At 36.6% G+C, this 18148-nt stretch overlaps 1 protein-coding gene and 1 long non-coding RNA gene across 2 annotated transcripts; one reads left to right on the top strand and one right to left on the bottom strand.

Annotated features, from left to right (window-relative positions):
• Positions 1 to 2044: 2044 nt before the first annotated feature.
• LOC126787495 (uncharacterized) lies at positions 2045 to 3981 on the top strand. Its single transcript, XM_050513368.1, has 3 exons — positions 2045 to 2312; positions 2781 to 3073; positions 3703 to 3981. Exons 1-3 carry the CDS (start codon positions 2045 to 2047, stop codon positions 3979 to 3981), a joined length of 840 nt encoding a protein of 279 aa, XP_050369325.1.
• A 10840-nt stretch (positions 3982 to 14821) lies between these two features.
• On the bottom strand, positions 14822 to 17278 carry LOC126788808 (uncharacterized). The gene is made up of 5 exons (XR_007671429.1): positions 17146 to 17278; positions 16586 to 16668; positions 16081 to 16220; positions 15923 to 15991; positions 14822 to 15847 (listed from the first exon to the last, which is right to left on the bottom strand). It is a non-coding gene; the product is annotated as an uncharacterized LOC126788808 (long non-coding RNA).
• Positions 17279 to 18148: the final 870 nt, after the last annotated feature.

The following is an 18148-nucleotide window of genomic DNA, read 5'->3' as shown; positions in this document are numbered from 1 at the left end:
TTTCAAGGTGATCGTTAAATCGAGGAAATGAATTATCATCGGGAATTGTGGAATTACGCTCGAGTCGATAAGGTGAGTAAAATCTCACGTATTTACGAATCTACCCTCGCGGTGATTCAATATTTTGCAAGAGTATTTAATAATGAATTACAAACATGTATACAATATAGTGGATTACATATATACTGTATAAATGGTAATAAGTACATATATATATAGTTCATTATATTATATACTGTTATTAATTCATTAGAAATGGTCATTTCAATGACGAGAAATTGGTATTGAGCATGTGTTGTGAAATATGACATGTATAAGATATAGTGGACTATATATATATATGGTATAAATGGTAAATAAGTACGAATATATATAGTTTGCTATATAATATACTGTTATGATTTAATTGAGATTATATCGAGCATAATTTTGAATTGTACAATATGATGTGTGATTATTGTACGTGTTATTAACACAGTGATTGTTAAAATGACGATTTGTCTTCGGACTTGATTTTGTACAATATGATGTGAGATTATTGTACGTGTTGGCAAGTCGGAACCTAGCCTTTGGCCGGGCGAAAGTTACGATACAGTTAGAGCTCTAGTCTGTCTGCCTTAGTACTGCATGTGAGGTAACGGGTGGTTATCTGCTCATGGGTACTCAGATTGTTTTGGATGTTGGGTAGCGGGTGGCTATCCAATGTCAGCGGTGTATTACGAGAGGGGTAACAGATGTGTACCAGCGTTCTTGGTACCCGTATTATAAATGCATTTGGGTAACCAGAAGGGTTACTTAATTTCTCATGAGCGCTTCGTTTTCTTTGGGACAACCAGATGGGCCGTCCACTGACTCATGAGTGCATTTATATTTGTTTAATTTGTGGATTTTCGTATATTTTGATATGCGAGTTATATATTTTCATTTTACTCATACGAGCTGTAAAGCTTACCGGGTTTGTGTTTACAATCCCGGTGCACCAATTCGATGGTGTAGTGGATAACTCCGCATGTGTGGATTAGCGGGAATTGACGGACCGCTCAGAGGACTTGAAGTTATTTATCTCCAGCTTGTGTGAGGATTTTGTGTGACTATTTTGTGAGAGATTGTGAGGATTATTACATTTCCAACTTACGTAATGTAAATTATAAATTTGGGTTGTAATAATTGGTTTCTGAGTTGTATTGAGAACTCAGTGATGATCCGCTGTGCACTTAAATGATTTCGATTTCATTGAGATTGTTTTTGGTGTTCTAACGATTTTGAAATTTTGAGTTTTTAGGCTCGAAATTTTAGGGTCGTTACAGATTTGGTTGTTGTTGAACTCGATTTGAATTTCTTGATTTATTTGTTCTTCAGGACAAAAATGGCAAAAGGAGGAAGAAACAAGTCCAAAAATCCATAATGATGATGATCAAGACTTTGACGAATGGAGGACCAAGCAGAAGCACGACCGCCAGCAAGGTATTAATCCCTGAATTTCAAGCTGTAGGTCTAACAGTATATAAGCCTTGGCTAAACCTTTGAAATCTTAAGTCATAATGCATTTCAAAAACAAATGTGACAGTAGATGTCATAGGATGTGTGACAGCTTAAGCTAAAACATAGGAAATCTTAATGCCAAAATGCATTTCAAAAGGTGTGACATGAGGTGTGACATGAGTGACAGTAGATGTCATAGGATGTGTGAAAGCTTAAGCTAAAACATAGGAAATCTTAATGCCAAAATGCATTAAAAAAGGTGTGACAGGAGGTGTGACAATAGGTGTGACAAGACGTGTGACAGATGTTGTGACAGATGTTATGACAGGTTATGTTACAGATGTTGTGACAGTAGATGTGACAGTTAGTGTGACAGATGGTGTAACAGACGTGACAGTGGGTTGACAGTAGTTTTGGCTGCATTTTTTAGTGGTAAAATGTTACTCAATTTTTCACTATGATTGATTTTATGCAGATTCAAAACGTAAAGCCCCACCAAGCAAGAAAAACAAAACTCTCAAAAGGCGGAAAATCAGCAAGGAGGAAGTAAAAAAGGAAGAGAATGAGGGAAGAGACCGAAGATAGTGACGATGAAATACAAAAAAACAATGAAACAAGTGTTGATGACGCTGAGAATGACACTGAGGATAGTCATGATGACAATTCCAATAGTGAAGAGGAAAACAAAGACAATAGTGGTGGGAGTGATGATGACAATGACAATGATGATGACGATGATGACAATGCCGGTGAAGATGATGACGAGAGCAGCAATAGGAGTGAGGAGGAGGAGATTCCTCGGAAGAAAAAAAGTGCAAAACTTAAGGGAGGTAGATTAAGGTGAAGGGAAGGGTGAAAGTGAAGACTTCAGCACAAAAGAAATCTAAAACTAACAAGCCAAAAGAGAAAACCAGTAACGGCACCGAAAGAGAAAAAGAAGAGCAAAAAAGGTAAACATTGTTGATTAAGCTAAACTCTAATTGTTTGTGAACATAACTGTGCTATATAGAGTAGCAGTAGTATGTGTGATAGCATGTGTCACAGCTTGAGCTAAGCCTTGGCTAAACCTGGAATTTGAATGCCATAATGCATTTCAAAAGGTGTGACAATATGTATAATTGTGACAGAAGGTGTGACAGTATGTGTAGTTGTGACAGGTGGTGTGATAGGTAGTGTGACATGGAGTGTGACAGTAGGTGTGAGGGGATGTGTGCTATTTACAGTAATTGTACTATGGAGTAACTGTGCCTAATATTTCAATTGTTTCTATGTAGACTAAAGTGCAAAGTGTAGATCAGCATACCCGGATCCTACTCCTTATAAGAAGAAGATCAAGGCACGCTCCTTGCAAATATTGAGGCGAGGGTCGTTTGGGCAGTTCTTCTCTGCAGTATATGATGGAGTGATCACAAGGAAAATGATGACGAAGTCTATCAACGGATTATTGAAAATCCTTGAGAACTATGATAAGGCCAAGAAGTCTTCATCTTTGCTGGCAAGACTTTTAGAATTTCTGATAGCTTCATATCGCAATTGTTTGAGACTCAAGGGGCAGTTTGTGGATTCCAAGTCAAATGAGGAAGTTCCGGAGGCATAACTCATATTTGGAAAAATTTCGACCAACAATAGGCTAACGCATAAGAAAATCACAGAGCATTGCAAAAGACGCTAAATGAATATCGTGCGGCTGGGGAAGATGAAAAGAGGGACATCAATGTCGCAAGACTTGTATTGCTGGACATGTTAGCCATGTCTTTTTCCCCAACTCAGGATCGTTCATCGCATGGGAGTATGTCAGGGCGTTGTGGGGAAAAACACCACTGGCAGATAATACATGGGCAAGGGAAAATGGCCACATCTTTCGGTCTTCGCTTAACGCAAAAATTACACGGTCAAGCCATATACTCTTGGTAAGCATGAAGTGATTCTTTATTTCTTTATTTTCTCATATAAGACTTGGTAAGCCATATTAACATCTTATTTTTGAACAATACTGGCTATGTGAGAAGACCCTTGTCATACGACCAATTGAACCTGGCATTGAAGTGGGACCTATCAAAACTGGTGCCGATTCTTGAGAAGTATGACAATAATCACCTTGCAGTATGTATCAATATGATGGTCTTTTATTTTATATGGTTCTTTATGTTTGTTGTGACTGGTTGTGTGACAGAATGTGTGACAACATGTGTAACTGTGATATATCTATATGTGTTTTAGAAATTGTTTCGCAAGGTGAAACAAGAACCTGAGTTTAGCAGCTCTGACGAAGACGAAAATGCTAAGAAACATGAAGGCCCGATGCCAAAATGTCATGTCGAGGCACTGGAGGCACAAATAGCAGACCTCCAGGAGAAAAATATTGGATTGCAGCAAATCAAGACGAGTCTGGAGGAGAAAGTAGTAAAGCATGAGGATGAGAACGAAAGGCTGAGACACGAGTTGGAGAAATTAAGAGAGAAAAGCAAAGAAGATGATGAAAAAAATACAAGAATATAGTCGGATGATAAATGCCCTGTCAGCAAGATCTGAAAAGTAAGAATACAAGAGTGCTCCGATGGAACAAGAGCCACATGAACATAGCGAAAAGGAGAAAGAGATGCAGCACGAAGATATTGAGCTGGCTGTAGAGAAGGAGAAGGAGAAAGAGATGCACCACAAAGATATTGAGCTAGCTATGGAGAAAGAGAATGAGAAAGTGGGAAAAGGCAAGGAGCTGCAGTAGAAACAAAATGATCATGGTAATTAAATCTTGAAAACTCATGCAAAATGAAGGAGGAGAGGGGGAGAAATTTTTTTACTTGATATGAAACATAATTTGTTTATATTACATTGAACAAAAAATGTTTCTAAGTTTCTATGAATCATGAATTATGTTTTATACACACTTGTGTGGTAGCTACAAGTCAGTCACAGTATCAGCCACATAATAAGTCTCATGGCTTGTGTAGGGACTGCTACACATATTATGTCACACCATCTGTCACACTACCTGTCACACTAATATTTGTCCTGTGATAGGCAGTGTGACACAAGTCATACAACAATTCTATAGAAACATGTAAAAGCAAAAAAGTACATATGGGTAGAAAAACACAAGGGTATACAAAACATAATTCATGATTCATGATTAATAGAAACTCACATATAAGATCAGTCACTTCACCTGTCACATATTCTGTCATACTACCTGTCACACTAATAATTTTCTTATGACAGGCCATGTGACAGGCAGTGTGACACAAGTCATAGAACAATTTTCTACATAAACATGTAAAAGTAACAAAGTACATATGGGAAAGAAAAACACAAGTGTGTATAAAACATAATTAATCATTCATGATTCATAGAAACTCACATATAAGACCAGTCACATCAGCTGTCACATATTCTGTCACACCATCTATCACACTAATATAATTCTTGTGACAGGCCATGTGAGAGGCAATGTGACACAAGTCATACAATAATTTTCTACAGAAATATGTAAAATCAACAAAGTACATATGAGAATTTTGTTATAGTGAAAACAGGAGCAGTCCCTACACAAGCCAAAAAGACTCCATGCACCCCGGAGTTTGACATGCCGTCCTTCAAACTCATGTCTGGCCTCTCTCCTCTAGTGGATTTTTCATCTCCAACCGCACCGGTAATCAATATTCCACTCGAAAACTTCAAGACACCAGAGGCCAACATTGACATGGAGGCTGAAGCCGAGAAGAACCAAGTTTCATTTTCTCCGGATGCATATCCATTGAGCTGCTTGCATCACATATAATTCTGAAAATAGCTTCACCATGAAGATTGATGATAAAAAATCTGGTGAGACTACTTTGACAATGGGAATGGATTCATACATTTCACGCATTAAAACAAGAAAAATAATGGAAAAGAAGAGGGACGACATATTTTAGGGGGGGACGTGAAGAGGAAAATAATGGAAAAAAAGAAGGAGTAAGAGGAAAACTGAAAGAAGAATTTGGAGCGGAATGAAAAGCAAAAAGGGGAGAAGTCAAAGAGTGATGCAGCAGAAGAAGAGGAGGAGGTATGGGAATCATATATCATCAAAGATGATAGGGATTTGGTATATGATATACCAGATGATGGCATGCCATCAGCAATTAGCCAAGTTGAGGTTATTGATTGGGATGAATTTGACGTTGTCAAATGCATGGATGAGAAGACAAGGAATGAATGGACACGGTGCTGGAACAATACAAGCAGCGGGTGTGAATTATGTTTTCTACACCATTGTGGTTTTCTTTGCAAAATGTGATTTGTTTCTTTTACATGTTTCTGTAAAAATTATTGTATGACTTGTTTCACATTGCCTGTTACATTGCCTGTCACAATTCCTGTCACAATTCCTGTCTCAATAGAAATCTTACTATGATAAGAGGTGTGACAGGTGGTGTAACAGAGTATGTGACAAGTGGTGTGTTTGGTCTCGTTAGTGAGTTTCTATGAATTATGTCTGTCACATTTTCTATCACATTGCCTGTCACAATTCTATCACAATACATGTCACAAGACAAAAATGTTACTGTGACAGATGGTTTCACAGGAGGTGTGGCTGGTTTCGTAAATTAGTTTCCATTTCTTTATTATTTGATCTATTAATGTAGTTGTAACTTGTGATGATGACTCATCGTGTGTAATATGTACATTGCAGGACGCTATTGTTTAATGGCCCGATTGGAACAGAATTCACCAAAACTCACCTTAAGTGATTCATATAGAGTAAAGCAATCACATGCAATGTGATAGATGCATTTGGTTGTATTCTGAATTCTAAACTTCGTGTGTCTCCATCAATGAGTGACTCGGTAGCAAAGGCAATGCCAATTTTGACATGGGTGAGACATTAATTTAAATCGACGAACCATTTTTTTATTGACTGATGTTGTTACTGGAATTCTGATTGTCTACTTTCTTGATTCAAACAGTATGCTGTCGAAAATCTACATGCCAAGAGCATCCACGAGCATATGGGGGAGAAACTATATGAGTACTTGGGAGAAGCATATATTTTGTTATTCCCGATGATCCATACAATCTCATACCACTACATGCTGCTGGTATTTCAGACACACCCGCCAATGTTTTATCATCTCGATTATATGGAGCCAAAGCACAAAGAAGGGGGGCTACCGTGGGAGGATGCCAAGAAATTGGTACCTTTGTAACTCATTCTTCTCTGATTTAGTGTTTCTTTGTATTTCTTACACCTGTTGTCCCATAACTTTTACACTTTGAAAAAAAAAGGTTGGAAAAGGAGGTCTGACTATCACAGATCCTATCACACATGTTGTCACAGCTTCTGTCACATAACGTTTACACTGGTAATTTGACTGTATTTGGTTCTTTCTGTTTTTTAAATGATTGCACAGGCCGAAATGGTGGGACTCTGGATCAAAGCAGTTGCAGAGCAATATGATGAAATGATTAGCCAAGGGTGTAGGATGAAGTTCAGCAACAAGAGTACATATGATAATCTTATTTTCAACAAACAATCCCTCACTGAAAAGGAAATAAAGACAATCAATTGGGCGAAGCAGTACAGAAAGTCGGGAAAGTTCAACATCAGCCATTACAGGTTACCAAGTAAAAACTCTATACCAATCCAATAACCAGATAATTCGTAAGTGCAAACTATTTTCATCCCACATTCTTAATTTTTGTGACTGTGCATGTGACTTATACTGTAGCTAGTATTATGACCACACATTTTTGATAGTCTAATTTTTGACAACCACGCTAGAGTGTGGAGCTTTGGTGATGTATTACATGCATTGCATTGCGAAGGAGCGACCAGTCCAAAGGAAGATGAATAAGAAAGACAAATTGATAAAATTCTGCAAGAAGTGGCGAGCAAATGTCATCAAGAAGTTTATAAGTCACCCTCAATTTTGGTTGAAACTGAATCCTGAAACAATTAATATCTAAAAGTTCAAACAGCTAATGCATAAAGTTCATAGGTTATAGGTTATTATCAAAACAATTAGTTGAATTTGATTGTACCATCGACAATGTTGATAGTAATTTATCACAATTGGTACTTTTGAAAAATTAAGTATTATCCGGAAATTTCAAACTGCATGTTCGATTTTCTTATAATGTGACTGTGTGACAGAGATTGTGACAGGATCTGTGACAGCGCTTGTGACAGGTTCTGTGACAGCGTTTGTGACTGTCCTTGTGACAGGTTCTGTGATAGTGCTTGTGACGACCCTTGTGACAGGTGTGACATACAACGTTGTGACAGAATTGTAACAGCACTTGTGACAGGTTGTGTGACAGCGCTTGTGAGCGGTTGTGTGACTTGTGATATGTTCATAACAACATATATCGTTGAAGAACTAACATGTAGTGTGATTATTTACAGAGCATTTTGTTGCAATTTAAGAATTGTATCGAATAATTAATTGATTACATTTCACTGTGATAGGGTGTGTGCTAGCACTTGAGACAAGTAGTTTGAAAAAATCTGCAGTGAGCCGTTGCACCGCTTTATTCTGCTACCAATTGAATACATTTCATTCAACATAACTAAACAGTGATTAATTCATAACTAAACAGTGATCAATTCAAAACAAATATAATGAATATAGATCTAGTTATAAATCTCCAATGTAACTGCCTATGTGTTTGGTTCTATGACTAGAGAAAACTATATCGGATTGTTGCAACTTGTCCTGTTGTGCCTGCCCAATTTTCCACACCTACCACACTTTATCATCCTCCTCCCACCTCCAGCCTTACTTTTGTACCCCCTTTGTTTCTTTGGTCTTCTAGTTGGCCGCCTTGTGATGGGGGGATGAACAACAACTGACTTTGGAAGCTCCAACGGCTCGGCAATAGATGAAACATGACTGAACGGGTAAGAATAAGTTTCACGATACTTCTCCGTCTATAAGCAGCAAGTATAGAACAAATGAGTTAAAACATATTATTGTGCAAAAATGAAGAAATAATACACACTGGAAAAGAGAACCAACGAAAAAAGAGAATACCTTGAAGAAAGACACGACATAGTCATAAGAAGAGGAACCATGTGCTTGAATAGCGCATAGAGCATGTGAACATGGGAAACCCTTAGTACTCCATTCACCACATGAACAATAAGATATTGACAAATTCACCATAACTCTATACTTTATGCAATGAACTTCATAAACATAAGAATCTGATTTGCTAATATTCCAATGTGTACCATTACCCAAGTTGGTTTTCAGTTGTAGTTTCATCTTTGGACACAAAATTGAGACCCAATCTTTTGCCTCTCATTTCCGAGCCACAATAAGTTCCATTGACTTCACACGAATAGCCTCATTCATCTCAACAATTGAAAGACTTTTCATAGGCAACAACCAATTCTTAAAACACTCTTCCATGTTATTTGTCATCTCACGATACCTGGAAAAGAAATAATAATATTAGTCTAAAAAATGTCAGAGAACCAGCCACACTCCTTATCACAACACCTGTCACACTTCCTGTCACAACACCTGTCACACCGACTGTCACAACCACTGTCACACCACCTGTCACAACACATGTCACACTTCCTGTCACAACACCTGTCACACCATTAAGTTGCACTACAGCCACATAACCAGTCCCAGAATCATCAACAAAAACCAATCACGTCACCAGAAACATATATAACAAACAAAAAAACATTGGACACCAGCAAAAAAGTTGCAGAAAACATACATTTGACCCTTGAAAAAAGCTACACACCAACTCTGCTTTGGAAGATCTTCTAAAAAGTCCTCAATTGGTGTGCTACCTTATGCGAGCAACGCTTCCATATTTTTTTCATATGCATCAACTGTGCAAGGATAAGCACATTGAATAAAAAAAATTAGAGATCATATGCTTGAGGTAGGCATTGCCGGTATAACGGCCTTCCAAATTAGCAAGAAGGTACCTGAAACAGAATCCTAAAGGATTTAGAGGAAAGACTTTTGGATATGCACCAAGAAGGCCGGTATTTCGATCTAAAATAAATGTAACCTCACGTGAGGAGTACTTTGATAGCTGAATAGACAAAAACTCGAGGAAGAATCTCCAGTTACTCTTAGATTATGCATCAACAATGGCATAAACTACCAGATACATTCGTGAAAAACAAAATTAGTCGAAAACAGTCACACTACTACTTCCGGTCACAACATCTATCACACTACCTATCACACTATCAGTCACAATGTCTGTCACACTACCATTAACAGTCAAAGAAAAATAAAAGATAGAGAAAGTACCACTATTTCCATCCTTGGAAGTTGCAGCAAGAAGTTGACCTTGGTATTTGTTGGTGATGAATGTCGCATCAATGAATAGAAGAGGTTGCCAAGCTTGAAAACCCTTCATCCAAGCTGAATACGAAACAAACATACGCCGAAACCTTTTTGATTCGATGCAAATCTCCACATTGATTTCAGATTCTGGGTTGGCAGTAACGGTCTGTTGACAAAAGCAGTGCAACTAAGCATAAGATTCGACTTTATTACCCATTATAGCACCCCTAGCAAGTTCTTTGCCATACCAAACTTTATGATATGGCACATCCAATCCATAATCAGTCTTCAACTCCTTGGATATATCAACAGCTGACTTTTAGGATCGGCACGAAGCTTGTCAAGCATAGTGATTTTATTATCTTTGATCCCATCATGCTACTCTTCTGAAGACGTACAACACCACGACACTTGTGCTCGTTGACCAACTTTGTAATACAAAAAAATATTGTTGTGCCTGCATAAATATAAAGAAAAAAATTGATAATATGACACTAGGTGTTAAAAAAGTTTGACAAGTGGTGTGATAGCTGGTGTGAAAGCAGGTGTGACAGTAGGTGTGACAAAAGTGTGACAGGAGGTGTGACAACGGTTGTGACAGGCGGTGTGACAAGCAGTGTGACAGAAGGTGCAACAGAAAGTGTGAATACTAGAGTAACATAAAAGTGAGACAACATATGTGACAGGAGGTGTGATAAGTAGTTTGACAATAGGTGAAAATGTGTGACATGGGGTGTGACAATGTGATAGGTAGTGTGACTATCACACTGAATGAAAATGCACAAATAGTAATAAAAATCAGCAATAGTAGTACCTGCACAAGGATGCCTTCACAAGCCAGTCACAACCATCTGACAACTTCTTGCTACAACAAGCTACAACAGTTTGCTTATTGTTCCTCACCCAATCAATTTCAAACCCCAACTCAACCGCATACATGCGAAGTTTTGATCGAAAATCATCCACCCCACCCTCAAATATTTGATCAACAGAACGAATAAGTGTACCCCATTCTTGAGTCTGATGTCTTCGGATCCTCCCGCTTATAGCAACCCAACAACGGGTTGTCTTCGAAGAAAACACTACTATCGTCACTAATATTATCACTTACGATACTTTCTGACCCGAAAACACCCATATCAACAGAAAAAATATCAATATCTAGAAAATCTTAGACATGACATGCCATCATTCGAAACATCATCTTCATATCAATATCATTTTCCAACTGATATTCAATAATATCAGGATGAACTTTAAAATGCACCTTCAAGTTCATTTTATTGAGATTTGGAAATCTACCTCTCACTCGCTCACAAATATCGAAAAAGCTGCAGTTATCTGAAAATGAAATCGCTCCTCCTTTGCCACAATATGAATGCTTTCCTGTATAAACAGAATGCATTATGACCTACAAAAAAAAGTAAAACAGGTTATGTGACTTGAGGTGTGACAAGAAATGTGACAGGAACTGTGAAAGGAGGTGTGACAGGTGGTGTGACAGGACGTGTGACAGGCGGTATAACAACATGTGTGACAGGGTGTGTTACAGAAGGTGTGACAGCAGGTGTGACAAACAGACATACAATGGAAATGCACAACTCAAAATCACAAAAACCTCGTGATATAACTCAAAAAATCTTGAATATGAAAGTCATAGATCAACTAAACAAGTACATTGAAGCATTCATGAAAAAAAGATCAGCAAAACCAAAACTATAACAACAACAGCAAAAACCAAATCAATTTACAAGCAAGAAAAATCATAACCAAAATCCAGTAGCAAGCGCAAATTGGAATTGAAATACAAAAACAAGATGCATGATCAGAACGCGAAAATGAAACGAAGTAAGCACAACTAACAGCACGAATAAGAATTGAATTGAAACAAATTAGTTCTCTAACAATCAAATCGAATTGCGCAGAAACTAACCTGAATTGATGGCGGCGGCGACGGCGAAGATTGCAGGAGAGCAACCAAACTTGGAGGAAGGTAGAAAATGTCAAAATGAAAGAGAGTGACAACGGTGAGAGCGAATCTTGCAAGAGAGTAACCGAACTTTGAGGAAGCTAGAACTGTCATAATGAACGAGCGAAACGACGGTGGCGACGGTGACGACGGCGGGGAGGCTAAGCTAGTACAGTCGGCGGACAAGAGGATCAAAGTCGTGGGAGGTTTTTGAATTCAGAATACGAAGCTTCGGTGATTTTCTCGTCTGTGAAATTTGGTTACACTGATGGTTAAAGAGAGAAGAGTACAACAGTCATAAAAATGTGAAAAAACTGACTATTTCATAATTTCTTCTAATTTTGTTAACTATTTTATAATTTTAATATAAAATAGCTTACCCTTTTATAATTAAGCTATTAGTGGTGATGTTTTTCTAATTGATAGTGAGAGATGTCACTTTTTTCTAATTTCCCCTTCAATTTTCAAATGTGGGATAGACGACAGAAATCTATCGTCTTTACCCTATTAAGAAGACATAATTTTGATTGTTCTTAAACAAATTGAAAAAGTTGTCAAATTATTTTAAAGACAAATATGTGGCCGGGATCAAGCCACGTGTCTCTTTTTTATTTTTAGCTAATTATAAATGATTTTAAATCTTATAAAAATCATAGAAAATAACACCGATACTTGAAAACATCTCCGAAAATTACCGGCGTCTCAGGATAATCCGCTCTATCTAGTAATGTAAATTTTTTAAATGAATTTATCTGTACACACAGCTGCGTATGGGAGGTATTATATTAATTATGGCTAATCGCTTGGATCAAGACCCGAACAAATATTTAAATCGGTGAATTTCATACCATAGCCATATTTTATAGAGATGATCACATCCAACGGTTAGAATTTCATTTTCTAAATTTAGTCACGTGAATCACAATAATCCTAATAATGTGGTTTTTGTATTAGGTTATATGTAAATGTTTCGTTTATAAACCAACTATACTAAGAGATTTTTTTTGAAAAACCAACCTTAGGATATTGTAACTATAATGTATTATAGCCATGGTAGAAAATTCACTAAGTTTCAGTTATGTTTGAGTCTTGATCTACACATTATTCTTTTTATGCCTCTTACCTTGCTAAGAGCGGGTGTGTTATCCGAATATGATTATTAAAAAAATATAAACCAATAAATAGAGCACATCAATGAGAGAATATACTAATTGTCGTGGAATTTTGTAGGCACCGTGCCTATTATTAAAGTTTTAAAATGATTTAGCAACTTCAAAAAATATTTAAAAAAAAGAATCACAGGTATCCGAAAATTCCACAAAAATTACTACGTGTTGCCGGTACCACGCTCTCTCAACTCATGTAACAAATTTAGATAATTATGTTTGTGTAACATAGCTCCCCTTAGAAGGGTATGGGGTACACAAAGCTAACCGTGTGGATCGAGAAACAAACGTTACCGAAAATTAGTAAATTTCTACGATGGCTATAGTACACTATATCGACGATATCCTATGCTCGAATTTCCCAAATTTTATCCTCATTGTAGTAAGTTTATAAACAGACACAGTTACATTCAACATAATAAGACTTTTATACAACATTAGTAAACACATTATTCACATTAGTAAAATTCATTGAATAAAAACTCTAATCATTAGATGTGATCAGGTTAATGAGATATTGGTACGGTACAATATTCACTAAATTTCATAATCATTGGGCTCTCGATCTATTTGGTCAACCATCATTAACACTACCTCCTTAAGAGCAGCCGTGTTACGCGATTAAAATAATTTTAAATTTTTTACGTGGGTTTAGAGCGTGGTAATTTTTACAAGCGGCCAGAATTGCTCCACATGTCCATTCATTGACTGTTAGTTGATTTAAAAGGATATAAAATCTTCTCAAAAATATAAAAAATAGTTATGACGCTCGAAAAAATTACCACATAGTTAGGATAGTTAACTCTACAGGGTACAAAGAGCTAACCGTGTGGATCGAGAACCAACCGTTACAAAAAATTAGTGAATTTTTCTACCACAGCTATAGTGCACTATATCGACGATATCCTACGGTCGATTTTCCCAAATTTTATCTTCTCAGTGTAGTTTGTTTATAAACAAACACAATTACATTTAACATAATAAGAATGTTATACAACATTAGTAGACACATTGTGATTCACATAAGTAAAATTCACATAATAACACTCTGACCGTTGGATGTGATTAGGTTAATGAGATATTCGTACGCTATGAAATTCACCGAAGTTCGTAATCGTTAGGGTATCGATCTACGCGGTTAACCCTAATTTAAACACAACCTCCTTAAGAGCAGCCGTGTTGCACGATTAAAATTATTTTAATTTTTTATATAGGTAGATAGAGCTAATTATCCTTAGTGTGGTAATTTTCGGCCGTTATTAATTAAACATTCGTCTAACTTAATCCACGATTACTAAAGTGGCCACTCATATTGAAATATAATGAAGAAACTAAGTCATTTTACTTATCCCATTAAAATAACCAAAAAATGCATCTCTTTGTGGAAAGGCTATGTACATATATAAGTCCTATGGGTATACATTAGATGACACAAATATGTTGTCTTAGTATATATCAGACGACACACATGTCGTGTCAGTATAACACTAACTACATATTTAATGACAGTAATTTAAGTTAACCGGACAAACAAACGGTCGAATAAACCCGAAATTCGATTAATTTTTTATCATAGCATAATTATATGTAACGATCACATCGTGTGATATCGATTGAGTACGAGACGTTTCGTTTCCTACATATAGTCGCTTAAATATGTTACATGTCATGTGTAACTCAAATGAAGTATAAAAGTTATACTATATTAGTGGTCACTTCGGTAATTGACAATCTAAATAATGAATATGGTCGATCGGGCACCTGCCAATGTGACTTGAAGAACTCAACAATCAAATCATAGTTAGAATTTCACATCGATAGATAAAAGCTATGTTTCTTTGGCTCAATAAACTGAATTCCTTTAAATTTTACATCACATCAATTCTAATAAGTTGCTGACAACGAGAGACCACCAAGTTCAAAATAGATAAACAGAAGTGTTATACAGACTAAAATCCTAACACTTTATAAAACATTGTAACGGGTACGGTAATCCTCTATCTGTGAATATTTTAAAACATAACATTATAAAGTTAAATTAAAATATCAGAACTAAAAAGGCATCAGCATGTCTTGACAAGAACTGAGCACAGATACATAGATACCTTGTCCTCAGGAAATACACCCCCAAAAGCAAAACGCATACTTGGAAAAAATGAATGAAGAAGGGTAGTACCACGAACAATAGTGATCATACTGTTACGAAGAGTATGTGATGAATCAACATATTATCAGGTTGTCTCCAGTGTTTTATTTCTTTCTCAGAACAAAAAAATCAAAATCAAAACAAGTGAATAACAAACAAGCAAAGTTCAGAGACTAGTACCCTATATCTGTTGGAATGATCAAAAACCAAGATCAAACACATGATAAAACCTCTCAATTTGGGACTCCAGAAATTAATTGAATCAAACACGAAGATTCTATAAAATCTCTTAGGACTATATAAATTAATTGAATATCATCAGACTAGAAATTTCTGCAAGTTTATTCACAAGACAGAGATCTTCAACCCACACCAAACAAGATTCTAATGAGCACTCTACAACACTTAATAGTGAACAAGAACACAAACTACAGACCTGAATACAAAATGCTTCTTTATAGTTTTAACTTAAACCAACTAGAAATCTACAAGTATGGTACAAACTTACACCTAATAAGTTTGAGGCCAGTAATTCCATGGCAAAACAATGAAAAATGATTCTAGAATGATACTCTAGACTCCAAATGAAAGACAAACTTTGATGAACAGCATAGACAGACAATTAAAAATGATTCCATCGCTGTAACAATGTATTTATAAAAAGAATGTCAGCTAATGGAGTTTACTATTACAAGATTTCAGCACTTACCGATCCCTCAGCAATGTCGATACCAACGTAGTACCCAATTTTAGCCTTGTCCTACTTAATTAGATCCCCTCCCTAACGAAAATAAGATATTAGAGATAGTTTAGTGAAACAAAAGGGGATAGAGGGAGAAAAATGGACCACCAATACCTTGCCACAAGAAAGATCAAGAACAGAGTCGCCACGGCAAGCATACAGCTGAATCAAGACACTCTTAATCTGTAAGATAAGAAAAGGAACCATATCAACAACAAAATACAGACCGTGATCATAACATTCTGAAGTGTATAGACGATTTAAGGACCAACCCAATTGTTCAGCTTTTTCAAATGCATAATCGGACTAGCATCTCGCTCCTCCAAAGTTTGATTTTTCCTTGCACTGTAATGATCCGCCACCTTTCTTGTGAACATCTTGGTGTTCTCATCCTCCAAGAAATTCGAATCATCTAACAGCACAATGTAAACACTGTCATTCACACAAAACACCTAACAAAATGCTTGCATTCACCAATATAGCACACATTGTAGAAAATACAAACAAAGCTTTTCAAATTCAGATTCTTAAACACATGACTATTACCAAAAGTGCAAGATTCCAAAACCTAACAATAATCCCAGCTCAAGTTTATCAGCATAATAGTGTTGCAACTTGCAACTATGATAAGCACTGCAAAGCTTTCATCTTTCTGAATTACCCAGCAACCCAATACAGAAGAGAGTATAAAACTACAAGAACCCTAAAACAAATCAATTTTCACCACAATAAAGTTATAAATTCAAACCAAAGAGCAAGAGAGTAAGTGAAATTTACCTTCAGGGTTGAGCTTGAACCTCAATTGAGGCGGCCCAGCAGAACCGGAGGATGATTCGGAGTAGCCTTGTTTCAATGCGTATCTATGAAAATAAAACATTGATTTCATCTATTAACAGTTCCTCTTTTCATCTTCTAGAGTTTTATAACATGAATATACATTCCATTCAAACCAACTAACCCTACTTATTTCAAAATGAGGCATTTGCAGCTAACCCAATTTCAGAAATCATTACAAAGGTTATAAACACGCCAGCAGCCTCTGAAATCAAACATAATAACAAAGGAAACAACAATGAGACTCGGAAATGGGTGGAAAGACACAGCAGACTGAACCAAGAAAACAATCAAAGTACAATTTCTAACTGCGATAAGCTCCAGACCCTTACAAACACCACCCTCAAAACCCAGAACAAGATTTGTATCCCATAGAACTGTTCTCAAAAGCAACCGCATATCACACGATCGAACCCATATCAAAATTCCAATAAAAATCAAAACTTGAATGCAAAACAAATAAATAAATACCAATTGGATCCAAACAAGGTCATATCAATTACCTTCCTGAACTTCTTCACCGGCTGTACGCTCGCCGAACACCTGAGAGAATTTCCGATCCAAAGCCCGCGGTGGGCCCTCCGGAGCTGCTGCTACGACGACCTTATCAGCACCGGGTTTATTTCTCTCTCACACATTCCTCTTATCAAAACCCAATACAAACAAAACCACCTTCACAGCATCAGAATATAACGGTTGAAGTTTCAAAGTTTTGAGACATAAAAGGAATTATGAGAAACAGAATCAGTTTTGAAACTAACCTTTGTTTCTTTGTAGGGCTCGTCAACGGCGGGTGGGGCCTTAATATATTTAAATAAATAACAGATCCCGCCGGGTATTTTCAGAAATAAGAAGATTCAAATTCTCTTACTTAAAACGGATATTACGGGCTTTTGCGAGCCAGACCTTGCGGCTTGTATTAGAAAGAAAAAAACAAAATATTCTTATATAAGGGTTTGGAACCCAACCAATTTGGGAGGCTCATCCCTACACATGTTTCAATCTATTAAAATAAAATGTCAATTAATACAAAAGATTAGGAAATGAGGAATAAATCTAAGTCCAAATTCCTTCCAAATAGCAATTAAGAAGTTTCCAACATATTAATAAAGTTTTAATACAAACAATTTCCAAATTTGCTCCTCCATGTCAATTCCAAACAACTTCGAGCCAATGCTCCTCCATCATTACATCAATTGACCTTCATATGAGCAGTTGAGCAGACCTAAGGCCAACCATTCAAATGATTCAATATGAAATGGAACAAACATAATCATTTCATCACGGTATCAATTTACCTGCATCGAGCAGTTGAGCAAACCTAAGGCTAGACATTGCTTGAAAGCTCATGAGATTGAGCATGTCCGGAGGCCTACATATTTAAACAACAATTAAAGACCCATTAAACATGTATTGCTCAACTCAACTCAACCGATTAAACATGTATTGCTCCACAGAACAATGTACCTCTTCATCATCAATAACAATATCAGTTTCATCCTCACT

This window comes from Argentina anserina, chromosome 3 (genome assembly GCF_933775445.1).
Source record: "Argentina anserina chromosome 3, drPotAnse1.1, whole genome shotgun sequence".
Taxonomy (NCBI): Eukaryota; Viridiplantae; Streptophyta; class Magnoliopsida; order Rosales; family Rosaceae; genus Argentina; species Argentina anserina.
The sequence above is the reverse complement of the archived record's forward strand: the minus strand, read 5'-3'. Positions and strand labels throughout refer to the sequence as shown.

Excerpts from the sequence above, each read along its gene's own strand:
- LOC126787495 (XM_050513368.1), top strand. The coding sequence starts at position 2,045 with ATGAGGGAAGAGACCGAAGATAGTGACGATGAAATACAAAAAAACAAT. Across the intron at positions 2,313-2,780 it reads AAGTGCAAAACTTAAGGGAG|CATACCCGGATCCTACTCCT; the intron begins GTAGATTAAGGT and ends AGTGTAGATCAG. Across the intron at positions 3,074-3,702 it reads CAAATGAGGAAGTTCCGGAG|AAATTGTTTCGCAAGGTGAA; the intron begins GCATAACTCATA and ends TATGTGTTTTAG.